At 37.1% G+C, this 17077-nt stretch overlaps 1 protein-coding gene across 1 annotated transcript in view; it reads right to left on the bottom strand.

The window, feature by feature from the left end:
• SLC9A9 (solute carrier family 9 member A9) overlaps positions 1–17077 on the bottom strand; it is a 208888-nt gene that overhangs the window by 118058 nt on the left and 73753 nt on the right. The window contains 2 exon segments of the mRNA XM_056358878.1: positions 7288–7393; positions 8208–8346. Coding sequence (XP_056214853.1) covers positions 7288–7393; positions 8208–8346 — 245 coding nt within the window.

The following is a 17077-nucleotide window of genomic DNA, read 5'->3' as shown; positions in this document are numbered from 1 at the left end:
TGAACCATGCAATTACGCGAGCGGAGAAGCCAGATACCCTGTTTCCAGGGAAGACTGGGGGAATGCAGTAGAATATTTCAATTGCTACTACTGGAGTTTTAATATGTACCAGCCATTCCTCTCACAATGAATGGTTCATTAAAAGGCTTGGAGAAAATTGTTTGTAATACATTTCCATAAAAATGGTTCCTTAAGAGTAATGACCAATTACATGTTAATCCAACTACAAAGGAAAGAAAGGTACCTAAAGAGGCAAACAGAATTTTTTAGTTAGAAGGAAAAAGAAATCTGGATTTCTTTGTAAGACTATTAAAGCTGGATTTTGAAGTTAGCAGAGTAGCAAATACTGTATGAACTGTGTACGGTACATGAATTAGGTTGTTAAAGTTTTGCAGGCTCTCTTTCACAGAGAAGCAGGTAAGACCAAATGTGATAATACTGGAATTGTAAACAGAAAGTATTTATTAGGTACAGGGCAGGCAGATAAAGTCAGATGGACATTTTACCCATCCTTAGCGCTCAGAGCTTGAATTTCCAGATGTTGGAGACATCAGCTCACTTGTTTTGTGCCATTACATTGTTTCATTTGTAAGTGGAAAATTTAACAATTGCAAGATACTTAGTACTGCAGTTGCTGAAAAAAATGCTAACCTGAAGTAAACAGTTAAAGTTTTGAGTTGAAATGTGTGATTGGTTTTTAAGTGCAATACAGCTGCTTGTGTTTCTTAACAAAGTTACTGAGGTTTTTCACATAATATAAAAAATGAGAAACCTAAGTAAAATATTTATAGTTACTAGTAAACTTTGAGCTGCAGCTCAACCTCTTTGAAGAGGTTTTATTAGATTTTTTTCTTCTTATATAACAGAGAAACAGTAATAACTTATTAGCTGTTAATAAAATTAGATAACTTATTCTTACATTAGTTTTGCTGAACGCTTGTAGTTGAAATTTTTGTTAGGACAAAAGCTAGTAATATCAAAAAATAATATAGGATAAAGGAGTAACATGACTTTAAAGTATTTGGCTGATGGTGTGAACATTAACGTGATAGTGTGAGCATTAATTTATAAGTGTTAATCTAAGAATGATTCCTATATTGTCACTGAAAGACAAAAATCCTTTGTTACATAATTTCACAAATAGGCAAAATTGTACCCTTGCTTTTAAATATCTGGTGCTAAAAGAAAAACTTGAAAAAATTCTGTGTTTTGTCAGAGAAGGGCAGCATGCACAGTGTGCTCTTAATGCAAACCTGGAAGTGACTGGCCCCAATTTAAACTTCAGAATTTGCAAATCTGAGAGAATGAAACTGACATTATATCTCTAGCTGTCAGGTCTTTTACTGATAAAAAACCCCAAACCTCTACTTCCTGGGGAAACAAAGAAGTAGATAAAACGTATAGCTTCATTTGAAAAGATCTGTAAGTAAACTGACTAGGTTTCATCCCAACTTTGAGCATTCCAGAGCTTCAGGGATGCCTCTCTAAACGTGCACTACATACTGCAAATCCCACAGGAAAACAAGCAATGGGGACTGGTCTTTCATCAAAGGCAGGGAAATGTATAGAAAAGAGAACAATGAGGACTGGGTAATAGAGAAATTATTTAACTAAGATAATGCTTACTTTGGAGCCCTGTTTATGTCAGAATATCTCCACAGCACCTACTAGGCACATCCCAGTGTGGACTGAATATGTGAGTGGGGGGAAATGAGGCACTGTCTTCTGCATTGGATTGTTGCAGTAATAAGGCTATAAAACCAGAAACAACAAATTCCCTACTTAGTCTGCTTTCACTGAGGGGATGAAGTGTGACTAACCATTTTCTTGATACTAAAGCAAAGATTTAAGGCTTTTTTCACTAGACCTATACCAATGCAGAACCAAAGCTGGTGCTTTGTTCATGGAGCTTTCGTCTCTGGGGTTGTCTGAGGTTGATTTTATGTTGAAGTGACAGAAAACAACAAAAGGCAGAGCTGAGGGAATATTTTAGGTCCTTGTTTGAGGACTGATCATTGATATTGCACCTGGCTACTTCAAGTGAGACCTGAGCTTCAGTGTTGTACTTTTGTAACCCAAATGAATTGCTGAATCTAATTTAGATTTGAACTCTATGGTGACACATAACAGGTTTTATTCTAGGCATGCTAAAGAGTGCTTAAGCTGTTTACCTTGAATCTGTTCACTAGCAATAAGACTCTACTATCCTAATTTTATGCAACCGATTGTTGGTCTCAGCCTGATGCCATGCTAGAATATCTACTTTTCTCTAAAAAACAGTCACCTTTGTCTTTTTCCCTTACTGTCTTAAACAGTCTTACTGTACTGTACCTACAACAGGACCTAAACTAGCCAGCCCAAGCACTGACTCAAGTGTGTGCTTGGTCTGGTCATGCGATGTTGATGAAAGGGTGAATGGGATAACTGAAACTGCATGGAGTATTGGATCTAGCTTATATGTCACCAAAGTATGTCTAGAGCTTCGTCTTAAAGTACAGAACCCACCTGACATTCCTCATCTTAGAATACCACTTAGATCATCCAGAGCCATCTCTAAATCCTACAGACAAGTAATGGATTAGTAATTTGTAGCAAACTAGCCCAATTGTCATCTGTCTCTGCACAGCAGTGCAAATGCCGCTTTATCCATGAAGAGCCTGCTTCCCTAAGTAGACCCAAATTGCATCCTTTCCTCCCAGGAGTGGCAGAACTAGAGCTTAAGGGAGTTGAGGTCTCTCTCCTTTTGACCTAGAAGCCAAGGTATCCCTTCTCCCTCATTACTGGGAGGAGTCTGCCTACTTCTCTGTATGGCACAGCGTGGTACATTACTTATGAAAAAGGAAAGAAACCCACAAAGTTTAGTATTTAAAGCCCAGAATAACTTCATTTTATAGAATAGCGTCAGCTCAGTGAACTAAAGCCAATCAGGTACCGACCTACATTGTGTTCACAGTGCTCAGAACTACAGGCAGAAATGTTTTGGTAGATTCCTTCTGAGAGTGATACCAGAAGAACTGGTCACAACATTTTTAAAAAGCAATGAGGTAGATGATGGATCCAAGACTGATTACAGCAAACAGATAGGAACAGTGAACAGCCATGAGATTAAATGCACGTTGTCAGCAGCACTAAAGGAAAAGGAAGTCGGTGTCATTTGTTCTTGCTATGTCCTAAATAATATGCTACCTAAATAAAGGTAGCACAAAACTACTCCAGTGAGAGACTGGGTCTTTGGACTTGTCCTGGGTACATCAGTCATAATAAGTTATTTATTTTTGGAGGAAAAGCTTTCTCACTAGGTAGACTGTGCTGTCCTGTCGGTCATCCTGTGAGCCCATGAATAAACAGGCAGGTGTCAGACATATCACAAAATGTTCAGACAAGAATTGCTGAAGGTAAGGAAGCAGCAGTAATTTGTTATTACAAGCTTTTTCCTTTATAATGATCAGAAAACAGTAATTTTGGGCTGGGGTCTGAAAAAACAGTAAAGGGACAAAGATGGTCTCCAACATTTTTTCCTTCAAGATCTATTGTCTTTCTTAGCTTCACAGCACAGGTCTTTGGCATGTAAAAAACAGAGGTGGTTTGCCATAATTTTGATGCTTTTACACTGGTAAATTCCATATGAAGTCTGCATTAGTTGAATAGATACATGCAAATAAATTCACATACATATATTTAAGTGCATTTTTGCAGGTGTATTTATCTCTTTTTATTTGAGTATCTGCTTCGTTTGAACAGCTGTAGATAGAGAAGGTCTAACAGAGGTGAACATTAAATGCCCATGTACATAATGGAATCTCACAGGCTAATGACTAAGTGATCATTTAAAAATTAGTAGATTTCATTAACTATAAAGCAAGAGAACAAGCAATTAATAAATGCAAGATGTATTTTCCTCATTTATTTTGATGACTGTTTAAATTATTTACATTTTTTTTTCATAGCCTACCAGTAAATACTCTGTAATGAAGTTTGCAAATGAAAGCAACTATATCAACACTGACCTTTTAGTACTCTGTTATTACAGCTTTGCTCAGCGGTCAGGAATGATATACTTTAAGGCAAATCAAAAAGTGCACAAATTAGATTCTATGTATAAGAATCAATTTATCATGCATATGTCACAGCTTGATGATATAGCTATAAGATTAATAACTATAACATTAATTTATGATTTACAGTTATCAGTATAACAATAATTCTGTAGTCATCCCAGATTTTTATTTTGATTACATCCATATTTCAACCAGGGTCAGGCCCATATATTATGTTATGTATCATGGGATATCTTGAGGTAGAGGAATAAAATGTTGTCCTGTACTGGTCTTCTTTTACATTTTATTTTAAAAATCTGCAGGCTAAACAAGTGAGCTCTACCACCTACTATACCTACACAAAAACAGTATAGCCCATTATTTGTAAATTATGATATACTTCAATATTAGACTTCAAAAGGCTCATAGTGATTGAAGAACTAATGTGGAAAGCATTATAAAAATAAAATTATTTTGCAATTACGTTACTTAATAGCTACAGGGACATACTGATGTCTAGTGTTAATCCTTTCAGGTTCATTTAGAAGGAATGAACATAGGAAACACAATATCCAAGGAAAATAAAAGTGAACATAGGCATAAATGTACAATGAATCAAATTAATTTTTGAAGCAAGTGTACTGAAGTCAAAGACTTTAAACTAGGAATTTAGTTCACTGAATGGAGTGGTCCAGCAGTGCCACTGCATGGTTATGATGCTCTCTTAATTTTAATGATTACTTTGGAGGGTAGAAATACTTGAGTGTAAAACGAGATGATGTATTCATTAAGACAGAAAAATGGTGAATCAAGTAAACTGGAAAAGACTGGAAATGATAGAGTATGGATTAAGATCTGAGTGTGTTCTGAAGGATGACTGGATTTTCCCTGGGCTCCTCGTGCCTTCTGCAACAGGTGCTTTATACATAACATACCTCTGTGGGAGACTGCACAGAATAACTGCATTTTACATAGATTTCCTTAGCACAGGTATGAGAAATTGGAGCCACCTCTGAAATCTACACCTCAAAAGAATCTAAGTCAGTTGAAAATCTCTTAACCAATACAGTAATTCTGCTGAACTGAAAGTGCAAATTAATATTTTGAAAGGAGGGGACTTAGAGCTATTTCAGAGCCTGAGGGAAGATGAAAGCAACATCAAAACTGGTTAAACCAGACAACAAAAATATCCACTCTGAAGTGTAATGTTAGCACAGTACTCTAATAAAGTCAATGCGTTTACAAAATCCAGCTTCGAATTTCTGAAGGTACAAGGAAGGCTCCATGAATTTTTTCCACTCTAACAGCTTCTGAAAAAAGCCTTTTACAGAAACTAAATGACAAAGAATCAACTGATAAAACTTCCAAGATTAAACTTTTCCTCCTCACAACAGTGTGATTAAACAATTTCCACCTAAAACTCAGAACGCACTCAAGAAAAAAATGCTAGTGATGGACTAAAAGGGCTTGATATGTTTTCCTTGGAATTTGTGTGTTGGCAGAGCAATTGTCTTTTATTTGACTATATCCGTTCATTTATTATAGGAAATAGCTAAATTTCCCAACAATTTTCTATTTTTCTCCTTTAAATTGGAAGTTTATTTTGGTTCCATTATCTTTGTCTGGCTCTCCCTCTGTCTATTTAAAATTCTTTATCAAGACTACTGTAAAAGCCATCTGTGGTGTTCAATATTTGAGTCTTTTATTCTGATATTTTATATATTGCAAAAAAAAAGAGAAATGAAACACTCTTCAGAGTGACTACCAGGAGTGACTATGCTGTCTCTCATCACATTTTGAGTATGCAAAAAAAGACATATGCCAATTATATTTTGTCTGGACATATACGGTCTGTTTCTATGCCAAAGAAATGGAAATTACCTTTGGTGCAGCACCTGAGGCTCTGAAAGGTATTAATGTTTCCCTTGCGAATCATCTCTTTGAGTATAATGTGTAAGTTATCAATTGTGCATCTGTTGAAACAGCATCCTTGTTCTCAGCAAGGAAACAGTCTTGCCTTGGAAGTCACTGGATTAGGAAACCAGCATCTCCAGTAGGAGGCAAGTGATTAACAGTCATCCTTCTTTTCTTCCATTTTTATGTAGTAATCATGACACATTTTCAAGAACTTGTTGTGGCTTAACCCCAGCTGGCAATTAAGCCCCACACAGCTGTTTGCTCGCTCCCGTCGCAGTGTGATGGGGAAGAGAATTGGGAGAGTAAAAGTGAGAAAACTTGTGGGCTGAGATAAAAGTTCAATAGCTAAAGGAAAAGCCTCACACCCAAGCAAAGCAAACCAAGAAATTCACTCACCACTTCCCATGGGCAGGCAGGTGTTCAGCCATCGCCAGGGAAGCAGGGCTCCATCACACATAACGGTTACTTGGGAAGACAAATGCTTCACTCTGAAATTCCCTCCCGTTTCCATCATCTTTCCTCAGTTCATATGCTACGCATGACGCTGTGTGGTCTGGAATATCCCTGTGGTCAGCTGTCCCAGCTGTGTCCCCTCCCAACTCCTTGGGCACCCCCATCCTGCTTGCTCATGGGGTGGGTGGGGTGCGGAGCAGAAAAGCCCTTGGCTCTGTGTGACCACTGCTCGGCAGTAGCTAAAACATCTTCATCAACCCTGTTTTCAGCATGGATCCAAAACATAGCCCCATACTAGCTACTGTGAAGAAAATTAACTCTATCCCAGCCAGAACCAGCACAAGGCTGTTAAGACACAAACCAAACTTCTATTCCAGCTGGTATCTGGTTGCCAAAGGTGTTTATATAGGTGCACTGAACAATTTTGTTTAAAAATCCAGAGGTGGCTGCAACCCACTAGCAACATTGAGGATGACCCTGTCCTCTGTTTAGTCATTGATAGCTGGGAAAAAGGAGGAGGGCCCAGGACATGCAGGGCACGCAGTCTCTTGACAGTCACATGGCAACGTATGCTTGCTTCCTTATACTTACCGTCATCTTTGGTCCTATAGCTGGGCAGAAAATAGTGGGACTTATCGGGATGGGTCAATGTAGGGAAGGTAAGGAAAAAAGACTGAGGACTTTAGCCTGATCTAGTAAGTCTTTCAAAGAACTATTCAATGTCTTTACAGATTTGCTCCTAAAGAGGAAACCATCTTCAATATAGGCACCTGCTTTTAGAACCTTTATATATGATGTCATGCCCAAAACAAACATGCCATTTTCCTATACTAGAGACACATGATAAAACTGCTTTTATTCAATAAAATGGAACACTTACCTGTAAGACCAGCAGCTTCTGCTGATAAGAAGGCACTCCAGGACAGTAGGAAAAACAGACCTGTCTCCAACATAGGAAACTCGCAGATCTTTGTAAATTTTGTCAAGTGCTACAAGATTACTAAGGAAAAATAAAGCCCCAACTGTTTTTTAAGCTAAAACTGCTTCCAACCTGATAAAGGATGAAAGAAAACTCTCTCATCATCCGCATCTATACAACCTGAATTCAGGAAAAAATGCACAGCCTTTAACAATCTCAAACAAAGAGAAAAAACCAGCATAGGGTTTAAATGAGTAAATTCTACAAGTCTGCTATTTCAAGAACTCTTCTGGTTTTGAACTAATGCCTAATTGGTTGTGTTTGGTATTCTTCTCCCAGAAAAAAGGGAAAAGTTATTTTGTCCAGTTTTGTAAAAAAAATGGCATTTGTTTACATATGCATCAGTGCCAGAAAGATGAAAACTGCTGCTCTTTCTAGTATTTTTCATGGAGAACTGTAAAACACAAGAAAAATGCAGAGCAACAGATACACCTTTTATTTCTAGTTTAGGCAAACTGACTTGATTTATAGTCTAGTGTTTGCCTTGTACTTTTGTATAATTGCTGCTAGTCTGTAGTTCATAAATAAGTTGTAGTTCATAATTTCATGTTTTAACTCAATACTTCATAATGCTTTTCTAAAAATATAATTATTTAAAAATAGTAAAATAAAACCCACAGTCTTGCCTAGTGTTAAAAAGAAATTTGTGTATTAAGTTCTTTGTGGATTCTGATAAGTGAAATTTCCTGTCAGTTTAGGATTTGATTCTGCAAAATTTTGAATTAACAGTGAAAAGGTTCAGGCACAAACTAAAAATGGTCAGTCTCAGATATCACTAATATATATAGATTTTCTCTCTGAAAACAAACCATAAAGGATATTAAAGCTGTCACAACAGCATAAGAGGATCCCATGGCAAATGATCCAGCAAAGATCCCCAGGAAATTTCCCACTGACTGGAAGAAAGCAGCAGTGTCAAATGCATTAGGATTCTCCTTAGGACTGTAAATGGATATAGAGCTGAAAAGAAAACAAAGGGATGGGGGAGAGGAAAAGAGAAAGGAATAATGAATTCAATTACATTGTTACAATTTTGAAATCAATAATTGAAAACGGACATTTATAGGGACTCAAAATGCAAAACAAGCCTTATCAGGGCTGACAGTAGATGGGAGAGCAAAGCAGATGGAAACTGGAGTGGAATGATTTATTTTCAAGGTATCACACTGGAAATCAATAGTCTGCTGCCAGTCAGTAAACATTTTTATACTAGAAGTGCCATAAAGAATATTGTTTCCAGGCCAACTAAACATTAAAAGGTGGTAGGTGTATAAGAAAACTGCAGGGAAGATAGATAACTTTGAATTATTTATTGGCCGTATGTCTTCAGAGCAGTTATAAATTCACAAATATTCTTGATAAAAAGTGCAGTTTTATGGCTGAGGCTCAAATGGGTGACACAAATCACAGCAGCTACCAAATCTGCAGCAGCAATCTTGTCATAAACCACCTAGTAGTTCCCTTCTTGGTGTAACTCTTCATAATAGAGCTGAAACCGTATCAAGAGCTCAACAAATAGGAAATCTTGTGGACAGAACAAATGTTGTTCCACAGAAAGAAACTGCTGCAGTTGTCAAAGGTCATCTGTATCTAAACCCTGAGTACAGCCATCAAGAGTACGTTTGGGTGGGAAATGATGCTGCCAAAGGGAAGGCTGTGCACTAGAGCACTATTGAGAGTTTCAGGGTTGTTATTTGCCACTAATCAGTTATTGCTCAGAATGCTACTGACACCAAGCATACATGCCTTTTTTCTTGTTGAAACATAAAATTTAATAGGTACAAAATAGCTCAAAGCATCCCAAAGGAATTCAGTAACATCTTAGATCTTTGTGGTTCTGTTGCTTTCAGTACTGTAGGTCAGTTATGTTCATTGTTAAGAAAATGTACTGAGCTTGGCATTGGGTCCCAGAAAACAGCTTTGATTGCTGGAAAATGATTGGTATTTTAAGTATTAAAAATTTAGAATGTGTGAAGTGTTTTGAATATTTTAAGTTCTTGTAGATTAAGAATGTGATCCCTGCAGTCTGATGTCTTCCATCTGGAGATGAGGCTTAGAGATGAAGCTCTGTATGGAGGGTTTTCTAAACAGTTGCATTCATTTAGGAGTCTCCAAATAAAATGAAGTCACGTAAAAGAGATCTCATGCTGTAAAAAAGGTACAAGGACTCTAAAGGCATATGGTGGAGCACCAGTAAATGTGAGTGGTGACTACTTATCCACTGCAACAGAAATCACTAAACAGCAAAGTCTGATATCCCCAGTTATGCTGATTAGCGCCACTACAAAACCAGTGAGATGATTTGTAGTGGAAAATGCTATTAATATAAGCAAGTACACTTTTTTTTTTTCTTGAGGAAATGCTAATCAAGAACATGTTGCTATCTAACTTTTCAGTCCTCTTTCAACTGTGACTCTCTTAGATCCGGGGTTCAGTTATAATTCTTTGCTTCTCTTGCCTTCAGATGATTCTTGAAATGTGTTTCATTTCTGGTCTACTCAAAATGTATTGTTTTAGACCACATATGAAATAAAGAACTATATTAAGCCATAGATACATTATCTAAACTGATGGAGTAGTTCTACCAAAGGAAATCCTATCAGCTGTGATACTGTATGTTTATAGTCTAATTTACTAAGTGTATTTTGCATACTTAGGGAGGGCTTCAGTTCAGTTAGGTATTTAAAGCTGAAACTATTTAGTAGTATAACTGGAACTGTTAGATCTAAAACTTTTAAGTGTGTCTTGACAGCAAAGCAGCCACTTGGTTCTCTGATAATTTGTCCCAAATAAGTATAGAGAGGCTGCAGCTGTTGTTCTGTATTGCTCAGTGAGCTATAAATCACGAAATGATCTTTTGTGCCACTGGTGCTGCTGTTGCAGGCATTGAGTGGTGAATTCAGAGAGGTCAGCCTGACTACATTCTAAAACCAAGGAAAATTTTTCTACTGTATTGATGGGCTCTGCCCACAGAAGGGATGCTTAGTAATAAAAAGTAAACAAAAAAAATCTTGACATGGAGTAAAAGTTTAGTAGTCAAATGTAAGATATAGCCTTTAACTGACTTTTTATTAAATATGTTAACCTTAAGGTAAGAAAAGTTGACTTTGTTAAGACCAGTTAGGGTTCCAATTTATCCTTCAATTTATCAACAGCTTTCAGGTGTGAGGGAAACTAGAAGAAAGCATCCTGTTCTTAATGTGGTTATTTGAGGAACAAATATGGAGTGACTCATTCTCACTGGGAAATCTTTCTACTCAGTATGCCCCCCAAACCCCATGATTTTTTAAAAGCACCAACATATGCTCATTATACTAACTGTGGTTTCTGGTCTAAATCTTTCCAGAACTCAGGTTTCCCTGCAGCTCAAAGTGTATTAAGTTCTATTTTTAATTTTGCATTATTCTGTACTAGAGCTATTATTTCTTTTCTTTGAATATGTTTCTTCTTTAACACTTTCACCTCTTTCAAGCATTTAAAATACATACTAATTTACCCGATGATTTTTCTATATAAGCTGTATTTCAGCAGAACAGAATTTCTTCTTGTTTATTCCAGTACTTCCTGCCAAGCTAATTATTTGACCTAAAAACAAATTGCAAACTTTAACACTGGAGACAACCATAGTTAAATGTACAGTGTCTCTACTCTTCCTTTTCCTCAGAGAGTAATTCAGGAAACATGCTGGTATAACTTGCCGTTTCTGCTATTTGCTTCCTGTGCCTGATACAAAAGGGGTCGATAGCAGTTCATTATCAAGCAGTGTGTGAGAGTTTGGTAGTAAATCTGAATCTGTATTTAGTTTTCAAATATTAGAGGCTTTGTAATTATTGAAGCAGTATAAGAAAAAGATGGGTTTGTTTCCATAAATTTGTATCAGAGGTGGATTACGCAAATCCTGATAATAAATGCAGTAGAAAACTGTTTTCAGAGATTGATAAATGAACAGAACTAAGGCAAAGATATGCTTTATCTGCCACCCATAATAAGATAGAGTGGAAGGACAGGCATAAAAGATTTTTGTTGGGTCCTCGCTGGATGCTTGATAGACATACCTTGCAAACACCTGCCCCAGTCCCTACTATCCATCTGTATCCAAGTTTGGTAACCTCTGCCTCTCCTGCAGGTTCGAGTTAAGAATAATACTCAGCTTTCTTGGTGGTTCTTATAAGGATTAGCCAGTGGTTTCTATATTAGAAAATTATTTAACAGATCCCTTTTTCTTTCCAGTCCTTCTGTGCCTCCTTGACCAACTAAAAAACAACAGGGTCAAGTGCTTTTACAGCTTTCAGAATGGAAATATAGGCAATATTTATTTATACAATAAATTGCAAGTTAGGATTGTAACTTTTGCTTGAAACAGAAAGGAGGATTTACAGTTTGTTGCGGTTTTACCACACTCATCATTCCGCTTCTTCCCTCCCCTCATCTGTTAAGATTATTTTGGGATGAAAGCTCAGCATGATGAAGAATGTTTCTTTCTATGGGCTTATATAGGGATATAATACTAAAGGTTTCCATGACAAGCAGAACTCCTATTGCAATGGAAAGCATAAAGTCACATTTCCAGTTCCGTCTTGAGTGATTACTTTTTACATCTTCAGTTATTCTCAAGGAAAATCTCATTGATTCCTAAGATCTTTTTCTTCCTGTAAATTTTCCCAGCCTGTGAATATAGCACAATGTATTTTCCATTTAATAAAAAAAATTGAAAGCATTTAGGATTAGAGCAAAGATTTTTCAGTAAGTAATGGAAGTGTTTTCAGGAAAACCTGTAGGTGAGGTTAAATCTTGTATCCCTCCTTTCATTCCTGTCAAGGCCTAAAGTGCCTAGGGCTAGTGTGGCAGCATCAAATAAAGAGATGTTAATCAGCTGTAACTAGCAGAACAGCACAAAGATTCTTGGTTTTGGTACAAGCCAAAGTGATGCAACACATGTAATGGAAGAATTTTAGAAAAAGGCAATATGCAGAAGGAAAATGTGTGCAAACAGCAGAAAATTTCTAATAGAACAATGTGGAATCAATTATTAGAAAGAATCAGGAAACAAACTGTTTAATTCCTTTCTTCCTCCTTCTATTTGACCGCATGGAAACAAACACTTTATTATGTTTGGAGAGGAAGATTTATTTCCACTTGCTAAGTCAAAGGGCTTCCTTTTGCCCAGTGGCAGCCTCCCTATTTGCTGTACTACCACGCGCCACAATAGTACTACACAGAAGAGCATCAGGAACAATCTAAAGAAAAAAAAACAACCAACCCTGAAAATACTGGAAGGTCAGATATTCCTTAAAATACCTTCATTGAATGAAGTGGGATCTCCCTCAGGTGATAAATAATTATAGAACTACATGGTGATGTCATCAGCTGCTAATTAAGAAAAGTAAAACAGGCCACAGAAAAAAATATATATTCTAGAGTTCAATGTTTAAAAGGAAAAGAAGGTTATTTTTTCCTGACGTTATATAGGAAAAGGTAGGTCAGTCTACTGTGTTAGAAAACTTGGAGCTTTCAGAGAATTGAACTGAACAATTTCACAACTTTTTAACTATATAGTTTTCCTAAAAGTGTTGGAAGAATGCTGAAAAGCCAGGACACTAATTTTCCCCCACTGTAAGCGTTTGAACTAGAAGCTAGACATGAAAGCGCGTGCATAGCACCACCTACACCTTCTCTTGGCAAGTTTTAGGTTGGTAAAGCCTTCCAAGCTTCCTCATAAAATAGCTCCTCACACAGTAGGAGTAAGTAGATGAACTATAAAAATGAAAACAAATGAGATAAGATTGGGATGTGAGCATGCTAAGCCAAGAAAAGCACATAGGAGGTAGAGAAGTTTTGCAGTCAGTTAAGGGAGAGCAAAGGAAGGACGCACTGCTGCAGGAAAGCTTTAGGGCTAGTAAAAGCAGCCAACTGTAACAACAGTTTGAGGCAAATATATAGAGGTCCTCTAGATGAACATTTCCCACAACAAAGAAACTTACTGTATTTTTTCAGGTGTGTTTGCAACAGGGATCAGTAAGTAACACAACTGCACAGAAGGTGCATTAAAAGAACATAGACAAGTCTTCTGTACATCCTTCTGTATAAAGAAATCTGTCTCCTTGGAATTTGTTCCTGACAACATTTACAAATGTTTAGAGAATTAAGGCTCCAGAAACATGGATTTCACAGAAATATGCATACTAAGCTTTCCATTTATATGTGTATAAGAACTGCAGAAATAAAAAAAGTTATTGGTGGCTGACTGACTCTTCAAGTGGCTAGCATCTGAACCCTTGTTTTTCTGGGTGTCCAAAACCTTATTCTCTTTGGCAATACATTACATCATGGTTTTTATTCCACTCACAAACCAGTTTCAGCACACTGCTAGTAGTGCTATTGGTTTTAATTCTAGATAAAAGGTCTAGCAGTTATTTTAGAAACTATCTTCTAGCGGGGATTACACTCTGTTCCTTTTTCTGTGTGTCAGAGAATGTTTACTTCTCTCCTTTCTGTCTTTATTTTGTTTCTTTCTAGGCATTCCCAGACTTTATAAACTATTGTAGGACATTTTATTTTGATTACTTTAAACCAAACTAACACTTACTGTTGTCGTAAATAAGGTTTTTACTGTTTATGGAAACCTTTCTCAAACCGGATTTGTTACCAGTTCCAAAGTAGCTAGCTGATGGCAGATGTCAAAGCACCAGCCATGCTGAAAAGGTGAAAGTGTTGCAGACTTTATGGAAAATGTAAGTTTTCCCATTTATGAGGAAAAGCAGTATTTGCATGAAAATAAAAATGAGGCTCTCTGCTAGATTTTCCAATTAACATAAAGTATCATAGGCTATTTCTACTGATAGACTCAGGCTCCTTTTCAGGTGACACAAAGCATTCGCAGACGTGACATAACTCAATCGCTTGCTACGTTTGTCAGCGGTGTTACAAAGCAGCTGCAGAGTTTGAGTGGCTGTGCCCCTTAACTTGGGCACTCAGAAATCAGTTTAGCTTCTCAGGAGTAATTTTTGGCAGCTAATGATAAATATTTTCTACAATGGTGACATTTTCAGTTTTCTTCTGTGTTCAGGCCTGAGCTGACAGACAGCAGCCGCCTGCAGTACAGTCAGAGAAAATCATGAGTACTTTGTGTTGTTCCAGGTAGACTTTCCCTAATGCAGATTTTAGTTCTCATCTACCCTCAAACATCAGGGACTGCAAAAAATCTGTCATTTTCCCTCCTTCTCTGCCTCCCTAGCCATTACCCTTAGGATGCCTGCTCTACCTCCTTAGGGAGCCTTGGAAATCATCTCTTTGTCATGGTGATCCCATTCTTGCCCTGAAAATTGCACCACTTTCACCTTTAAAGGGCCTGGTAGCTCACCCATCTCAACGGGGTTGAACCCAATATGCTCATGCCCAGAAAGAAGCCTCTGCAAGCCCCTCCTGACAGGAGGTGCTGGGAACACCCTCTCCCTCTGATCCCCGTCAGAACTCCATCACTATGGGCCTGTAGTCACTACAGACACATAGAAAGGAGATGTGAGATGATAGTTTTGACAGTGAGTAATGACCTAACAGGCCTGCAGGCTGAACAATTCAGACTCTGAAGTCATATCTGATCTGGTGTGGAGCTTCTCTGCCCCTGTGCATCTGAGAAATGGTATGTGCTGTCCTTATGTATCTGTGCAAGTATCTTAACTTTTCATTACCTCATTCTAGGCAAATACTACCCTATTTTTATCTTTGACAGAAAGAAATTCTGATGAACAGCAACCCAGACTTTAAAATTCTTTGTAAAAGAAAACTAAGGCTTTAATAGTAAAATATGCTCACATTTATCTGAGGCTTGGTACAGGAATGTTTCGTTCTTAAATGACTGCTATTGCTTTTAGATGTCTAATTTCCATAAATCTATTTGAAAATATCACAGTCATTTTCCAGTGACAGCTCTTTTTCCAAAAAACCTGTCCTATATCTTTGAGAGGAATGAAGCACATCAGCAGAAAACAGATGGCTGATAGTGGGTCTGTGACAGCACGTGCTGCATTCTGCATTATGCTATTACCAGTGTCTGACTGTCCTTATGAGCTGATCATATCAAAAGGCGCATAATTTACAGATTTCTGTGCTTGCAACTATGATACTTTCTCATTCGGATATCAGAACTGTAATCCAACTCAGCTTTTAATTTCCATTCACTTCAAATGTTGCATAAAGAGAAATGGCATGTGTATATAGAACAGCTTGAAGTCTGTCTTCCCAGTTAGGGACCATTAAGTGGCTTCATCAGCTGTGAGGAGGTACATAGTGCAAAGAATGTAGAAATAAAGAATCAACCAGCAAGGAACATATTTGTCTGTCTGTCTGTTTATCTATCTAAATATATATAAGTAAACTATTATTGTATTAATGCAAAGAGCTTGATTTCTCCTCTGCCTTGCAGTCTCTAGAATCACTTATGCCTATGCAAAATAGAACAGTACTGTAAAAAATACGCAGTTTCTCTGCCTAGAAAACTTGACTGTAAAAGTTACAAACCAGTGATATATCAATCCTCTTGAGTTAGCAAGAAACAATGAACTAGGAAAAAATTCTCCAATCTGTATGTTGAGGAAAAAATAAATAAATTTATATATGTTATTTGAACCAATCTGCTGCATCATGCTAATTATATAACTCAGGCAGAGCATATCTTGTGAATAATAGTACCCCATTACTTTGTGAAGGCATCTTTCAGGTACCCAAGAAATGCAATAATCCCCAAGATAAGTCTCAGCTAGAACTGTTTCCTGAACAAAAAGCAAATGGTAAAAACCAAAAAGAGAACCTAAAATTTAAATGTACATATATTATGCCATTAAGGGAATTAGATGTGCTGTATGTGTGAGCCTGGACTATCTTTTTGTGTCCCTACTTGTGATACATGAGTTGAGAGCTATCTTTCATTCCCAGCTCTCACACTTCTAGACCTAATAATTTGAACTTATACAATGATCTAATGATTTCTATTTCTGTAATAATACAACAGTTTGCAGCCCTTATTTGTTTTGTGTATGGATAGATCTTTATCTCCTGTCATCTTTACATTCTTCTTCTTCATTATAGCATTCTTCATCTTTGTATTATCCTTCAATATTTTTTTTCTGTGAGCCATTAGCCTCCAAAGTAACTCAGAGTAGAGTAATATTTATCAGAAACATTTACACAACGTTCCATTTATGTGACAGTTCTTACCATTAGTCCAGGGTGATGAGACCTTGGAATAAGGATTTTCAATGAAAATGAAATATTTCTTTTGAAAGACAAAAATGGAATTAATGTGTAATTGCAAGTGTTCTATGAGCATAGGGAAAATAGTTTATTGTGCTCTTGGAGGTCTAATTCCATCCACAGCTCAGGTTTATTTGTACAAGACTGGCAAAATGTGATACTATGGGACTTAATTTACTCTACACACACAGAGTGCAAAGAGTAAAACATCAAAGCACGCTAACAAGATGCTGACTGATGTGTTCATAAGAAGTAGGGAAGGTGATTACTGGAAGGATGGGTAATCTTAATTAAGCCCCACTTTCATACTAAAATTATTGGTATAACTCCAGGATGAGATAATGAAGCCTTTCAACTACCCATGCCTTTTACAGTGACTGCACTCTTGCAAATAAATGTGACGTTTATCTATGTCAGTTGAATTCTACCTCCCTGTTGATAA

Source organism: Falco biarmicus, chromosome 13 (genome assembly GCF_023638135.1).
Source record: "Falco biarmicus isolate bFalBia1 chromosome 13, bFalBia1.pri, whole genome shotgun sequence".
NCBI classification, from domain to species: domain Eukaryota; kingdom Metazoa; phylum Chordata; class Aves; order Falconiformes; family Falconidae; genus Falco; species Falco biarmicus.
The sequence above is the reverse complement of the archived record's forward strand: the minus strand, read 5'-3'. Positions and strand labels throughout refer to the sequence as shown.